Consider the following 16,758-nt stretch of genomic DNA (forward strand, 5'->3'; position numbering starts at 1 on the left):
CCCAGATGGATCAGGCGTTAATGGTCTCGACACTGTGCTTCTACTGGGAAGCACATATGCAGGGCCAAGTGCCTTAGTGTATTCCCTAAATCTGCTGTCATCTACAACTGAAAAGGGTTGAAAATCAGGGAGATTGCCTCAGCTGTTTTCTTCTTATTGATAATTGTCCTTGTCCTGATGTTTGTGTGCTGAGATTATGTTGTGAGGTTGTTCCTGATGCGCTGCTGCAAGAAGCAGGCAAGGTTGTTGTCGTTGTTGTTCCTCCTGTTGACAGTGCTGGTTGTACAGGGTGAGCAGTTTGGATTGGGTTGTGCTGTAAATTGTCGATGGGGTGCTTTCTGATAAGATGCCTTCTCCTGTTGGACATGCTACCCCCTGAAAACATGAAATTAACTTGCAAATCTTGCATTTTGCATGTGTTGGGCTTTCTCATATCAAAGTGTGTCCAGATACCACTCTTCTTGCAACTATGCTCTTATGTAAGAGTTTGAGATGAAGTGTACTGCTGAAACTAACTTGCCAAAAATGGCGGCACAAGTGCAACACTAATTTCATCCTTTTATCAGCCCTTTCTTGCCAACATAAAATATAAACATCTTGCGTGACAGCTCATAGCGAGGATGGAAAACAACAAACCAGAGTTGCAGCTTTTCCTACAAGGTTAATACAGTGATTAACTTTAGTTCCCTGCAGTTACAGTTGCACAATAGCGACATGCTTTCTGGTCTCATCTTTGCTGTTAGATAACAGTAGCAAGGATGAGTCAGTGAATGAGTTAACAGGGATGAGGAATCATGATTCATGAGTCAGTAAGAAGACTTCTGAGTTTTGAACAATTCGTTCAGGAACTACACATCACTATAAGGCAGTTGAAGTGCATGCACGAATGTAGAAAGTATTCAGATATGCTATGGAAAATGTATTGCATGTGTCATTCGCAATAAATGGGCTAAAACATGCAAAAGCTCATCACTTATGGAGCCTGTTGTGCCCTATCCCAGTGTGCTGAAGCTGTGAGGACCAGTTAATAGCTGTCGTGGACTATAAAAGAGACGGCCGTGCACACTTTGACAGCAAGAAGGTGGGGATCTCTCTGGAAAACCACTGAATTTGTAACCTGGTCTGATGGGACTGATGTCATTTCCCTGCTGGCTTGGAAATTCATCATCTGAGCATGCGTGTTGAGGCTTCGGTCAGCGGTTGGCCGAAGATGGAAAGCGGGCCAACCACTCCAAGTGTGAGCCGCTGGAAGTATCAGAGAAAATACGGACATAAATCGCGGACAGTGACATTTCCTCCTTAAGGTCCACATTAAAATAGACACACGTTATTAATTATATATTTTTCTTATTCTCTCTGTGTCTATCACGGTCAGAGACATTTTGTGTCCTCCCCCATGAGTTTCGCTGGGATGGTTCAGCCCGGCCGTTGACAGCCCCAGACAGCCACCTCTAGTCAGTGCTCGGCTTAAAATGGAGCCAGAGGGTGGCACGTATCTGCGGAGGAGACGGAGAATGGACTGAAATGTAGAGCTGGCTTCTACTTTCCCACCGTTAAAGGACGACTATAGAATACATACACACACACACATATATATATATATATATGTGTGTGTGTGTGTGTGTCCATATACACAGAGAGCCTTCATGAAGTTATTAACATTATTATTGTTATGTCGGAGGGAGCAGTCGCAGCCCGGTGCTTGCTGTCCACAGTTAGTCTATTTATTCCAGTCTGAAGCAGGAATTCAGATTCAGAATTTCCTTATAGATAGATAAATTATCTTATCCACTTGAGTCTTTTTTTCGCCCGTTCGCAATTTATAACCTTTTTAAATATTACTATTATAATTGTTTTTATATATATTTGCCCTTCCGCGGAAAAAGATTGTCAGATTCGAAAGAAATGTACAATACAGTTTGGACGACGGAAAAAGCCGGCGAGGACGGAGACTGGAGGGACGTGATGATGCCCTACTCCACCGAGCTCATATTTTACCTGGAAATGGACCAGCCACCAGGTAAGGAGGTCGGTGAAAGTCGGGACGGAACGGGACGGGGACCTTAGTTAACCGGAGAACCGAACTGCTGAGTTTTTTGTTTTGTTTTGTTTAGCTTTTTTTTTTTTTTTTTTTTTTTTTTTGGTCAAATGGGAGGAAAGTTTTAAGGCATAAATGCTGGACTGCTGCCGCTCATGCTAGCTCCCTGCCGGCGGTCCTCGGTCGTATTGGGACGCCCGCCTCCTTGGTGGGTTCACTCATCTCTGCTCGGCTTTTGGTAGAATTTAGTATTATTATTACTAAGTGTATTTATTTATTTATTTACTCCATTCCTTCCACTTTTGGTCATACATGCACAGTAGCCTAGTTGTGTTACTTTTAGTTAAAGCGAGAGGCAGAAGTTTAACTGAAAGGTCTTGGCGACATTTTATGTTTCAGTTTAGCCGCTTTAAACACACATTGCTGATTGGTTCTTGCTCGGTTACAAAAAAATGCACCTTTTTTTTTCATAAAATCTGCAGCTCTGCAAAACACGATAGTTGCATGAAGTGTATACACGGAGGCAGCCGAAAGCGTCCTCTGTCCGCCTGCATATCATCAAGAAATGTTACTCTAAATCTTTTTAGACCAAAATGCACAGAACGCAACTGGAGTTCGCTGTAGCCGAGTTGTTTTATTGACACCGGGAGTGCGTTTTTGCTACTTTTTGCACACATTTATTTTCTGATTTGTTCCCAGGTCAATAAAACGGGCTCGGTCCACAGCAGATCGACTGCCCGGTAGCGATGGGGGAGGAAGGAAGGGGGATCGGAATAATGAATGAAACCGGGAATAAAAAGCACCGGAGCATTTTATAACCATAACATCCTTCACTGGAACGCAGCTATAATTCTTTCATTCTTTGTGGGCTTTTATGACCAACCGTCAGCTAGAGCTGAATGTGTTTAATTCATTCATTCATCTTTGACAATTGTGCCACTGTCGTTTGACCCCTCCCTTACCCGTGCATACAGTTTGCTAGTGACTCCATCCCTTTTTCTCCTCTTTTCTCTTCCCCCATCTGTCTATTGAGATGTAGGGCATAATCTACAGACACCGTCAAGTGAAAGTAATACGTCTTATCTCTGGCATACTGCAGAAGTAGTGCAAAACAGTCCCCTCAGGTTTAGATGCTTTATCAAAGGAAGTGCCTCCACCTTAAGATTACTTTGATTGAAACCATATCCTCGCTATATTTTCATCTTGAATTTTTTTGTCAGCATATAAAATTTAAAAAGGTTTTTCAGCTACATGCACTGCCACATTTTTCTAGTAGGTTCTTTCATCCTGAAGTGCAGAGATTTTATTGAGTATATAGAAGTGGAATGGTGCGATGCCTCTTTCTGCTCATTTGAAGTTAATGCTTCCTTTTTTCTTGAATGGAAAGCACTCCTCCACACGTTGGTGAATGTAAATGTAACACACTGGCTCTTTTCTGGTGATTCACACACTTAACTACCACTGGACCTTGGCTTTTATTACACCCAGAGTCATTGGCGCTTTCATGCTTTACATATAGAGTCATTGTCGTGGTTGAAAAATGATGATGATTTAAAAAAAAAAAAGGCTTTCATTCTGGCGTAGGAGTAGGCAGAGACAGAAATAAATAAACAGGCAGCATTGTGCAATGAAATTTGCTGTCAGTTAACAATGTGGGATAAAATTCGGAACATTATGATAACAGAATCTGGCAGACTTTCAAAGGTATCAAAAGTTTACTAAACACCCCAAAATGAAAGTTTCTTGACAATGTATATGCAATTTTTCAGCAGCTCATATCTACAGCAATTGTACTCTAGGTCTTTTCAGTCTATCTCTCACCCTTGTTGCTTGAATGTGCTCCTCCAGTCATCAATCACATCACCTCGGCCTCTTTGAATCTTTTTCTGACTCTCACCATGGCTTTGTCTCATCGTATAGAGTGTGTCTATCTGCCTCAGTGTGTGTGTGTGTGTTTGTTTGTGCATGCGCGTGTGTGTCTCTTTGTCTTAACACACCTGACATGTAACCTAAGGATAGTGATGGTGATAGAGAGGCTGGAGGAGGAAAGAGGGATAATGAACGTTTGGGGATAGACAATAAAAGATGAGCATCCAGTAGATGTTCATTAGAATATTTATTACACTCGGACTGAAAGGTGAACACCTCGGTGACAGTTAAACTGGATGTCTATCTGTCTGTGTATCTCTCTCACAGATGTGCAAAGTGTGTGCTAGTGTATGTGTTGCCTTTGTGTATGGAGTGATTAGCACAGGTGGAGTGCCAATGCTCCCCCTAGGGGTGGGCAAAGCCTGCGTTTCCACTGGCAACTTTGTGTTTGTGTGTGTGGATGCAGCGTTAACGATGAGTCTCATCTTTCAATGGAAAATCACCGGGGCGTTATAGACATTATGTCCTAGCTCATTTGCAGCTGTTCTCATGTGCTGCACGTGACAGTTTTTCTGTAGGTTCTATTCTCATTTACATTACCATGAAAATCATCCTGCTCAGGGTGGATGCCTGCATTCCTCAGAGTTTACAAGATGTCTGCATTTGATTTTTGTGCAACTGTGGTAATGTTGTACAGATTTCACAAATCCATCTGCCCTTTATGCTGCGTTATTATGCAACAGCAATTTTACACTGCCAACAATAGACGCTGTAAAGCTGCATTGCTCGGTCTGTCATCAATAAAATCTTGTTGCTCTGATCATTTTATGGTGTTTTAACAAACTCCATTGCCCACAGATGTTTGTTTTTTTTTGTCACAGAATATAGCACAGATTTGAAGTTTTTTTTATCTTTAATCTTGCATACAGCTGAATGATATTCTTTTTTATATCATAATATTTTGCCCAGCCCAGCTGCTGTGGAGAGACTGCACTTACCTGCAATGGGAAAATGGAGAATGATGTTTCTGTGGCAGTTCAATGTACTCAAGGGCTCCTCTACAAAACAGCATAATCTTGTCAGTAGGCAGTTTCCATGTTTGTTCAATGTTTGTTTTAGTTTTATTTGCATGCAGAAATGAAAATCTAAGAGGCCAAAGAGCATTTCAGAAAAATAAAGAAATGAAGCTGTAGTAGGCACCTAGTATAACTGATGATCTCACTTGGACCATGGAGATTTTACTTTTTGTGCAACTTTAAACTGGATCTTTGTCAGTGTATGGAGATTGCTCAGCCAACTTCGCAGAAATGTTTTCAATTTTCAATGAGCATTTTTAATATTGGTGCACTTCTGTTTTGTGTGTGCTATCTTACTCCAATAGATTGAAAATGTTTTGTGGATGTGTGAGGTTGTTGCCCTGTGTTGGATTTAAACTCATAAGCTGCTGAATTAAGAAATTGCTCACCCAAATTTTCAGTGTGTTCAGTAGAAACAACCTGTTGATTAAATGGTTGATGCTGCGAATGTGAGATGACCCAGAGGGAGAAGATATAAGATTGTGGTCAACTCCACCTTCCTTTCTTCCCTTCCTTCTTTCTCTGGTGAGGTCTGCCTCCCTGCTCTCCATTCTCTGTTTCCTGATTGGCTGAGGGGGCGGGCCTCTGTGCAGGGATTAGTTCGCTCGTCATATGTCTTTTAGGATCAGCCTTGCTCGCTGTTGTCTTCAGTCTGACGGAGCAGAGAGCAGGAGGAGGAGGTAGCAGTGGAGGAGGAGGTGTAGAGGAGGAGGAGAGAGAAAGTGAGTGAGAGAAAGAGAAGGGGGAGGAGGAAAACAGCTGAGAGACGAGTGGCAGCATGCAGTTAACAGAGGGCACGATGGTGGACGACGGTAAGAGGCTGAGTGGGACAGAATTTTTATGTGAGGCTGGTTCTTTTTTGTGTTTTTTTTTTTTTTTTTTTTTTCCCCTCATTCTTTCTCTTTCTTGTTCCCCTCTTCGATCAGCATCCATTTATTTACAGTTTCCTAGTTTCAGACTTTTCTTTCTTTATCTGTCCCTTCTGAAGCCCCCTCCTCCTCCTGTCATTCAGTTCATGACATACAACTCAAGCCTGCAATGTGTCTGTTTGTGTTGTTTCCATTTTGCTGTTGTGCTTTTGTAGTTCAGCTTTGTTAGGAACTGGTGCTCAATCAATCAGTAAATTGACAGTCAGTTGTTTACAAAACACTTCCTACTCTGCTTCCCAGATGTGCATTTTCTGCTTTTCTGTATTTTCTACATTTAATTGTCAAATTATTATAAAATATGAGTAAGGTATAGTACTGGTGTGGTAGAAACCTGAATCCAGATTGCAAAGGAAAAGCTGTCATGTGTCTCCATCTGTGCGTGCTTTCACAGGCATGACACTGACACATACCCACATACTGTCAATGGTTACACACACACACCACCTGCACCTTCTGACTTCACCCAGATGTAAATTTGTTGATATAAAAGCAGTAGCTTTCTTTGAAGTGAATCCATATCTCATGCTTTGATTGTGTAGTTAATTCACCCCTTGGTGTGAACTCATGTGGCAATGAACATCTTTGTTGCCTCCCTCTGATCAGCTGTGTGCGCACGTGATTTATTTTTTTCTTTTTAAATGAAAAAAGTTTATTGTGTAGTTAGAGGTTTACCAAGTCTCATATTGGTCCTTTGTGTTTGCCAAGCGTATGGGTTTTTATCCTGTGTGTGATGGTCATTGTTCGGGAAAGCTGTGTGTTTCTGCCTGCATGTGCAATGACAAGAGATCTTGGTGCGTGCTTGTGTATGTGACAGAGCGCTGCTCCTTTGTCTGGTGAGGGGGGAGGAGGGGAGGAGGAGGGGAGGTGTTGCATTGACGGTCCCCTTTGTTCATCGTCTCTCGCGCTCAAGTGTTTCTTGCAGTAGTTGTGGTTGTGATGTTATGTCAGATTTTTGACACTACAGTTATATCAGTTTTCACATTTTGTGATTGTGTCCTTTTTTTGTTAGGATGATTGTCAGTCTCTAAGTTTGACTTGTGTTGATGTAGGACAGATCTTTTGTAAAAACAGACTAATGAAAATCATTGATTTGTATGTCAGAGGGTACGGCTCCATAGATGCTGCAGAGGTCCCTGCCCCCAATTTTATTTAACGCTTAAAGTTTCTTTTGGATCTTTGCAACAAAGGACTTCTGTGTGTCTGTGTGTGTGTTATTATTAGTATTTTATTTTTTTCAGAAGTCAAAGTCAAAAAGTAATTTTGTTGCTGATGACAATCTTAAACTTCTACTTTTATTTATTGTGAGTATTTTTTTATTTCCATATACATTTTAAAATACTGTCTGCAACTTTAAGGTGCAAGAGGTTTGTTTTAATTGGAAATGAAAAGAGTAGTTGCATTATTCGTGACCTAGCTATTGTCCCATATGATGCTATCTGTTGTGTGTCCACACAGGACACACATGTTTTATGTCCCTTTGTACTTTTTTTTTTTTTAATAAAAACACCTTTTCCAAGAGTTTCTTTTTTTAAACAAGAAGTGAGGTGTGTGTGTGTGTGTGTGTGTGTGTGTGTGTGTGTGTGTGTGTGTGTGTGTGTGTGTGTGTGTGTGTGTGTGTGTGTGTGTGTGTGTGTGTGTGTGTGTGTGTGTGTGTGTGTGTGTGTGTGTGTGTGTGTGTGTGTGTGTGTGTGTGTGTGTGTGTGTGTGTGTGTGTGTGTGTGTGTGTGTGTAAGAAAGAAAGAAAAGTCGATAAAGTGCTGACGGAGGGAAAGAGTGCAGCTGCAGAAGGACGGTTTCTGGCCGCAGTAACCAAGTGGCATAATGACGAGAGAGTGAGGGAGGAAAAAGTGAGATTTACAGGAGGGTTGAAGGAGAACAAAGAACATGAGAGGAAGAGGAGCTGCAACTCTCCTCAATTCCTCTGTTTGTTCCAATTTTGTTCTTATCAGCAGTCCAACGTTTTTTCTAACACCTTATTAAATAACATATAGAGCCATTTAGCCAAGTATGCAGGCCCAGTGAAAGCCTTTGTTGGCCCTTAATTAAATGTTGCCTCACCCTCTCCCCATCAATCCTAAACTAGTTATATCAAAGTTTAGATTTAAATAATTAGTTTTTTACAAAAATTATACTTTCAAATCAGCTAGTTAAATTTTTATTTAACAGTTCAGACAGTGGTACATTCATCCAAATTCAGAGCTGGAAGCTGTGTCAGTACTGACTTTATTTTATTTGTTTAAATTGGCACAAACTGATATTTTAAACTGTATTCATATTAATTTGCTGCATCCAGGTGGTCAGAAAAGCCATCTTTAAGACAAACTACTGCAGAGATATACAATTATACAGCATGAACAGTGGATTATAATTGGCTGTAACAATTTCCATTTGTTGGTATGTGTCTCACTCAGTCATTAACACTAACCCTAACCCTCTTGGTGGTCACTTGACATGCACAGACATCTTACCTTATCATTTCTCAAGTTTGTGTGTGTGTTGTCTGATTTATGCAACCTGAACATTAATAGACGCTGCAACCCCTCACTCATGAGCCGCTCTAGTGTAAGAATGCTACTCTGCTGCTCTTGTGGTGTTTGTGTGTGTGCACGTGTGTGTGCTTGTATATGTATGTGTATGTTTTTGTTTGTGTGTCTGAACTGATTTGTGGTATAGCAGCTCTCCAGTAATTACACTCCTGTTCCTCAAACTGTATCCAGATGTGCCTGGAGACTTATAAACCTCGATCTGCTTCTGTGTGTGTGTGTGTGTGTGTGTGTGTGTGTGTGTCTGTGCGCGTGCCTGTTAAAGGTCATACTTAGGCTAGCACTCTGTTTGGCACATGGTATGGCAGCAAACACAAGTACTACTGTGTATTAGCTGTTAGCATTGACTCCAGACTATAAAACACTCTGGTTTGGTTCTAATTAAACAAACGTGGAGGTACAGATTCCACATTTTCAGAGACCAGGAGATTTAAAGCTGCTGTTGCTCCACACTCAACTGACACATCATATTATTTAAAGTCTGTCTAAACTCAAGCAGCTTTAATTTGACTGAAAGCTAATAACATGTCACATTTTGATGCAACGCTTTCCAGGTTAAAGTTAAAAAAAAAACTTTTAATACTTGAATCATTTGTGTACTGATGTTAGGAAAACTATTCTTTCAATATGTAGCTGCAGAGTGTTTAAACCCGCGCAGACTGAATATCAGTGATCCGTTTTCTTCTGGTTCTTGTTGATGCCGGATCCCTCACTGTGTCTGATCCTAGACATGACATGTTGTAAACAGCCAACAGCCAAGTGGTTCAGGGAAGTCCTTGGTTTGACTCTCAACCAGTGGGAATCCCGATTACCACTGTCTCTGTCCCCGCACTTCCTGTCTTTCGATCAGCCCTGTCAAAACAGGAATAAAGGAATAAATCCCACAGAGAGTGAGAGGTTCACCAGCTCAGTGGGAAGATGAGTTCAGAGACAGAGAGAGTCCAACTTTGACAGGTGTAAGATGCATCTACTTCCATCCATAGGACATGAGCTCTCTTATAGGTAGCATGTAACTTTAACTCACATCCTCCTTACTGTGTGTATGCAGTGTATTGTATGTGTTTTATGGCACATAATTACCGTGATGATGTATGGCCTGTGTTTGTCACTGTTTGCCTATGTGATTAATAAGTCGCCAACTGCTACATTCATGCACAAATATAAATACAATGTCTATGGTGCAATTTGCATATGAAGTATGTGTGCATGTGTCAGAATAAAAATTGCTATGTTTGTGCACAGTGGGGTACAAAATGCTGTTCTGGAAAACCCAGAGTATGTATGTCCTTTCACTATTACTATACACATTCTCTCTTTCTGTCTCCAGCTCTTCCTCCAAAACCAGTGAAGCCCCAGCAGACCTCCTCGGTTGGGGTAGGAGGGGGAAGCAACAATGGTGCCAAGGACGGCGGAGCAGGAGGCTCACTGCATGAGGCTGAATGGTACTGGGGAGACATATCCAGGTAATTCACTCATGATGTGTCTTTAGATTAGAGTGAGAAATGTTTGGCAGCAGACATCCTCAAATCTTTGGAAGTGTGATGAGCCTAAATGACCTCAGTCACTTGCTTTCAAGTGGAGGTTTGTCCTCAGTCACACACAGTTGGAGGATAAAGCACACCCACATTGTAGACAGCCAGTCTGTTACCTTTAACACACACATGCAGCTGAGATCAGTGTGTCCAGCCACGCTCAGGATCATTTATCTAATGGACTGTTTCCTCTGGTGTGGGTGTGTGTGTGGCTGAGGAGAAAGTCTCCCATTCCTGTCACTGATAATGGAATGAGCTGCATCCCTGCACAGATCACTCAACCAACTCTGTATTTTCTGGTTCTGCATTCAGGGAGGAAGTGAATGACAAACTCAGAGACATGCCTGACGGGACCTTTCTGGTTCGAGATGCTTCCACCAAGATGCAGGGCGACTACACGCTCACGCTAAGGTAAACCCATTCGTTTCTTTCGCAGTCATGAATGGAGTTTTATTTAAAACCACAAGGGGATTTAAGTCGGCTGCAGGGAGTGGTGTAGTGCTTGTTCTGCTCTGCATTTATACAGCAGTCCCTCTGGTTAACTGGAGTTCGAGGATAATCATGTGTTGGAGCATTTTGCCCACACAGCATCCTGGTAAATTGGAGCAAATCACCCACTGCCCTGGAAATGAATATTTCACTGAGTCCTAAATTAGAAACTGTTAAATTTTGAGCGCTAACACAAATCTGTCTTTCAAAATGGGCTGGATATGTACTCATCTCCTTGCCTCTCTTATTTTTTCCTACCTGTGTTCAGGAAAGGGGGCAACAACAAGCTGATAAAGATCTACCACCGCGACGGGAAGTATGGTTTTTCCGACCCACTGACATTCAGCTCAGTGGTGGAGCTCATCAGCCACTACAGACACGAGTCTCTGGCTCAGTACAACACCAAGCTGGATGTCAAGCTCATGTACCCCATCTCCCGCTTCCAGCAGGTTTGCACACATAAAATATTCATACCTACACGCACACACAGATCAGGGTTTTTACGGGATGGGTCTTCAATTACTTGGCATGTGCTTGGACTGCTCATGGTCTATAGAGTCAATCAAAATGTGTGTTATATTTCAGACAGTAGTAGCCTTACAATGTCCCCTCCACAAAGTTAGTCCCACAAATAAAAATAGCTCTCCCAGTTTGTTGTTTGCAAATGTAGGCATTTCTTGGAGAACAGAACTTTCACAGCATTAATATAAAACTTTGGCTTGATCAATAAAATGACCACATGGAGGGCTACCATTAGACTGCACGGGCCTTTAGCATCAACCCCAGCTGGCACTTAAAACCTGTCCAGTAGTTTGCTTCAGACTTATTTCTATGTCTTCACATTTTGGCACATCTACAAATGTCTGAGATGAGACAGGAAAAACAAAGAATAAGTCTGATTGACATGTTCCTAGATGTCATATCATTCCCCCTGCAACCGGGCCACCAACACTGCTCCCTCTATACTAGGTGGCTCATGCTGTGTAGTTCAACTCCAAACTGCATAGGCAGCAGGACCATAGCTCACTAAAATACTGCCCCATTCCACAGCCCTCGTGCCACATTCCCCCTAAATAATTGCACCCATCCACAGTGTCAAAGGGCTGTTGTTGCATTATTCCCCCCTCCTTCACTTTCTCCATTTGTTTGCTGGGCAAGTCATTACTCAGAGCGATGCTATGGCTTCGACCACTTGCACCTTGCCATATACCCAGGGCATTGTGGGTGGTTTATTAACGAGCCTTCTCGCAAGTTGCCCCCAGTAAGCAGAATCTGGGGTAAAGGGAGCTAACACGCCCATGCACTTTTTACTCTTTCCTTAATTACAAACAGCTTCAGGTCTTTCACACCTCACACTCTGACATATCACCATTTTCCTTTTCTCCCCTCAACTTGCCTTCTCTCTGTAATGCTGTAATGTTCCTCCCTTCCACAGGACCAGCTGGTGAAGGAGGATAATATTGATGCTGTTGGGAAGAAGCTCCAGGAATACCACAATCAGTACCAGGAGAAGAGCAAAGAGTACGACAGGTTGTATGAAGAATACACCAAGACATCGCAGGTAAACAACTCGTATATTATGGCTGAACAAACAGGGGGGTCTGTTATTTTGTCCACTCACTCACCTCCATCCCTTCTGCCACTTTAGGAGATCCAGATGAAGCGCACTGCCATCGAAGCCTTCAATGAGACCATCAAAATCTTCGAGGAGCAGTGCCACACACAGGAGCGCTACAGCAAGGACTACATCGACCGCTTCCGCCGCGAAGGCAATGACAAGGAGATTGAGCGCATCATGATGAACTACGAGAAACTCAAGTCTCGGCTCGGGGAGATCCATGACAGCAAGGTACGGTTGGAACAGGACCTGAAGACGCAAGCCATGGACAACCGTGAGACAGACAAAAAGATGAACAGCCTGAAGCCCGACCTCATACAGCTCCGCAAGATCAGGGACCAGTACCTAGTGTAAGTATAGGGAGGAGCTGCGTCATAACATTATAGTGTCAAGTAGATGGAATCTAAAACTGAGCCAACTCTTTGTGCTTGAGGGGTTTTTGACATAATAAATTCTGAAAATAATCTTGTTGTGTGAAGCCATTCTCTTAAAGTTTATCTGCTTTTTGATGAAAGTCATACAGTTATACAGTATAATGCAGTATAAAGAGTAAAAGTAAATGTTTGATATTTGAGAACTTTTGACAAAACAGTGCATCATCCCATCACAGGACGCAGTTTGGTCCCAAAGCCTCAGACACTTGATTAAAAACTTGTGTTTTCTCTTTTGCTGCTTTGGTTCCCCAAAAAACACATGGCCTAGATCATTCTGCGAACATATTTGTTAGCCTCAAATTTGATTTCTGTTCAACGTCATGCTTGTTCACTGCATCACAAACCCTGTTGACGTGAAAGGAAACTTTTCAAAGGATTCCTCATATTAATCTCACTGCTCTCTCTCTCTCTCTCTCCCCCTCCCCACAGTTGGCTCAATCACAAAGGAGTTCGTCAGAAACGAATTAACGATTGGTTGGGGATCAAGAACGAGAACACTGATGAGTGCGTCTATGTTTGAGCTTTTGAGATAAAGATGAGAAAATTAGGTTACCACAGCTACAGTTAAATCTGGCCTGCTCACTGTGTCCCTCTTGTTTTGTAACTGTGTGTACGCATTCAGAGGCTACTTTGTGAGTGAGGAAGATGAGAACCTGCCTCACTATGACGAGAAGAGCTGGTTTGTTGGCGACCTGAACCGGATGCAGGCAGAGGAGCTGCTTCTTGGGAAGCCAGACGGAGCGTTCCTCATCCGAGAAAGCAGCAAGAAAGGCTGCTACGCCTGCTCTGTAGTGTAAGTACATACAACATGTAACGCACACTCAACACGTATAGATGCGCAAGCTATGGCTGTAGCACGATAAAGCCATCTCATCAGACTTCTGTCCTTGTCCCTGTATACATGCACACTTTAAATGCAGTGCGACTTCCGGGTCATAGCTTAGCGTGACACTTTAGCACATGCGCAGATCACCTCCTCCAGCTCCAGTCTGAACATGTAGCAGTAGATCGACTTTCAGTCATATTATCTGGGTGCGTTAGTCCGACAATTATAAATTCGACTTCAGTTGAGCTAACATGTTTACATGTACTTTAAAAGTCCAGTTTTGGTTGGGCTAACACAATAATTTGTATTCTTTAGGTGTCATGTGAATGCAGTGAAGGTTTGTCTGACATGTAAACCCAGTTCGTCAGTACAGCTCCTTTTCTTTGGGTGTCTCTAATATTTAGACTTTCAATTAAGAAGCTAATGAATCTTTCAAAATAATGCACTTTAAGACACATTGTGTGTTAGCTCTGTTGTGAGATTTAAAGCAGGTTATTAACAACAGTTTTCCTTATGACAAATTGATAATCTGGGCAGCACAGCAGCATAGTGATTAGTGCGGCAAGAAGGTTGTGGGTTCAATTTGCAGGCCTGACGCCTTTCTGTGTGGAGTTGGCATGTTCTCCCTGTGCTTGTGTGGGTTTGCTCTTGGTATTTTGTTTCTTCCCACAGTCCAAAGACATGCATGTCTAGGTTTATTGGTGACTCTAAATTGCACGTACGAATGTGAGTGGTTGTTAATCTCTCTCTGTGTGGGGCCTGCAATGGACTGGAGCCCTTTGCCCAACATCAACTGGGATTGAGCTGGAATCAATTAAGTGGAAGAAGATGAATTAATTAACTGACAGAAACTGATCTGTAAGAAAAACAACTCATAAATAAAAAACAAATATTGCTTTCTTTGTTCACAATCGCAACTTCATTGATACAACGCAAGTGTTTTGGCAATGAGTTCACAGATTGTATTATCATCATTATTATTATTATTATTATTATTATTATTATTATTATTATTATTATTGTTATTGTTATTATTATTATTATTATTATTATTATTATTGTTCAAGTACTTTATTTATCCTTAAAGTTATAACTTTTAGTAATTTATAACCAGTAAAAGAAAAGAAAAGGTTAATTTCTTTCAAATCAGCAAATGTTTGTCCAAGAAGGACACAGTTATTCATGATATTAAAACTCCTTCTCAGGGTTAGGGTTAGGGTAACCCTAACCCTGTGAAGGGTCAGGAATTGTCCTTTTTATAGAGACTTTTTGTTGTTTGTTTGTTGTTTAAAAAAAGACTTTCTGTTAATTAGCACCAATTAAAGTTATAAAACAGGCTAAGTTTCACATGTAGTTTGCAGGAAAATTTTCCAGGAAGAGTATTCAGCCGATTAATCCTGTGTCTCTGTTTCCCCATCAGTGTTGAAGGCGAGGTCAAGCACTGTGTCATCTACAGCACACCGCGTGGCTTTGGCTTTGCTGAGCCCTACAACCTGTACAGCAGCCTGAAGGACCTGGTGCTCCACTATCACCAGACCTCCCTAGTGCAGCACAATGACTCGCTGAACGTCCGCCTCACATACCCCGTCTACGCACAGATGCCCTCCGGACGCAGATGAACCCCATCCACCTGGTCACAACCCCCCAAATAGACAACAAACAGACTCCCCCTTGGGGAAGGGAGAATGGAGAGTGAAGGAAGGAAGGGAGGATGGGGGGAAATGATTGAAAGACAAAACAATCCCAACACCAGACCAGTCATAGATAGATAGAAACGAATTAAACACTTGCTGCAACACACACGTCAGCCACCTTGGAGTTATATATTTTTACAAGAACTATTTCGGAGGGCATTCTTTCTAAAGACTGCTTGATTTGCACAAGGAAGTTTTAAATGTTTGTGAATGTGAAAAAAAGTGACAGAAGAAAGGAAGGAAGGAAACGGAGTAGGCAACTTCAGAGTTTCAGGTTGACCCCGCTGCTACCTAAACTCCAGCTCAGACTTTTTACTAGAAACTCAAAAAAAAAAAAAAAAAACGCAAATGACGACAGAAGACAACAACAAAACATTCCCATTTTAAACCCTCTTGTTTTTCACCTCAGATGATTCCATTACAACCATTTTATTATTTGTTTGTTTCTGGAGTCGTTCTCATGTTTCAGATATTTCCTTTTTGTTTACTTCTAACTTTGTGGTAGCTGCAAGAGGAGATGATGATGATGATGTCGATGTCAAGTGTCTTGCTTCTGTCCCTCCTCTGTATGAAAAGCAAAAATAATGTAGCATTACAAGACAACGGACACGTGTTCACACAAGTGTTCCTCCAGGCTGACTGCTGCTGAGGGGTTTAGGGGGGGGGGGGGGGGTGCGTGTGCAAGTGTGTGCGTGTGCGAGTGTGTGTGTGTGTGTGTGTGTGTGTGTGTGTGTGTGTGTGAGCAACACAACACTCCTGTCTTGAAGGACAGAAGATTTGCTTTTATACTAACTGTAAAGGTTTTTTTTGTTTGTTTTTTTTTTTTTTTTTTTGCCAATGTGTTAACAGCATCATCACAGATTACAACCAGAGACCAAAGTAAGGGTGGAGGGTGAGGAGTTTATTTTATTTATTTTTTTTTCCCTTCTTTCTTTCTTACTATGAATGGAGAGAAGAAGACAAGCAAACGAATGGTGTGTTTGAGACCACACATAAAAACGAGTTTTGGGCCCTGTGCTTATGCACCAAATAACCTTTTTTGTTGTTGTTCTCTGAAAAGCCAAATGGTACGTAAACAGATGACAGGATCTTCTGTAAATACAGGTGGTTAAAGGAAGAAGCACTTAAATCCGTCCCATTTGTGACCTTTTGCTCCCTGAATATATCTAAGTCCAACTTCACCTACCAGCTCTGACTCCAGTTAAGTCACCATTGACACTGTTTGGATGAACCCTGCAGGGGTCACAAACAGGGATACAAGAGACAGGAAAAGGCTACAGAAGGTCAGTCTCACTTAAATAGAATCATCCTGTGGAGGTAAACACAGGGCTGACCATAAAACCTGAAAATCATTTTATGTGTGGTTTAAAAAGAGTGAGAAAGATGCCTGAATATATGCTAACGACTGTGGCTTGAATGTTGGGACTGTTATGTTTTTGTTTGAAAACCGTCAGAATAAGAAGTTTTGATGAAAATGATTGTGTGTCGGGGGGGTCCTGAATTCAAGACACAGGCTTTAGAAGAAAATACTGAAAACTTGAAAGAATGTGCAATCTAGCATCACGTTAACATAGGTCAGACTCAAACGGAGAGAGATGCACTAAAGTCCAAGAGATAATCAAAGTGCACAGTGAAGCTTTTGGAGTGAAACTCAGTTATTGTTTTGTCTGATTGCTTCGGTTCCTCATTTTATTTTTTGGTTTAAACTCA

General features: G+C 41.8%; 1 protein-coding gene across 5 annotated transcripts in view; it reads left to right on the plus strand.

Moving 5' to 3' along the window:
* Positions 1 to 15,401, plus strand: part of pik3r3b (phosphoinositide-3-kinase, regulatory subunit 3b (gamma)) — an 85,058-nt gene extending 69,657 nt beyond the window's left edge. Inside the window, exons 1-9 of one of the 5 annotated variants that reach the window (XM_029499499.1) lie at positions 1,484 to 2,020; positions 9,783 to 9,918; positions 10,300 to 10,398; positions 10,745 to 10,925; positions 11,912 to 12,037; positions 12,125 to 12,444; positions 12,958 to 13,032; positions 13,151 to 13,321; positions 14,775 to 15,401. In XM_029499499.1, coding sequence (XP_029355359.1) covers positions 1,906 to 2,020; positions 9,783 to 9,918; positions 10,300 to 10,398; positions 10,745 to 10,925; positions 11,912 to 12,037; positions 12,125 to 12,444; positions 12,958 to 13,032; positions 13,151 to 13,321; positions 14,775 to 14,973 — 1,422 coding nt within the window. In that variant the 5' untranslated portion in view covers positions 1,484 to 1,905 and the 3' untranslated portion in view covers positions 14,974 to 15,401. Of the gene's footprint in view, positions 1 to 1,483; positions 2,021 to 5,661; positions 5,796 to 9,782; positions 9,919 to 10,299; positions 10,399 to 10,744; positions 10,926 to 11,911; positions 12,038 to 12,124; positions 12,445 to 12,957; positions 13,033 to 13,150; positions 13,322 to 14,774 lie in introns of those variants that run through there. The other 4 variants (XM_029499501.1, XM_029499500.1, XM_029499498.1 and 1 more) reach the window with 4 other exon arrangements.
* Positions 15,402 to 16,758: the final 1,357 nt, after the last annotated feature.

Source organism: Echeneis naucrates, chromosome 4 (assembly GCF_900963305.1).
Source record: "Echeneis naucrates chromosome 4, fEcheNa1.1, whole genome shotgun sequence".
In the NCBI taxonomy this organism is placed as follows: domain Eukaryota; kingdom Metazoa; phylum Chordata; class Actinopteri; order Carangiformes; family Echeneidae; genus Echeneis; species Echeneis naucrates.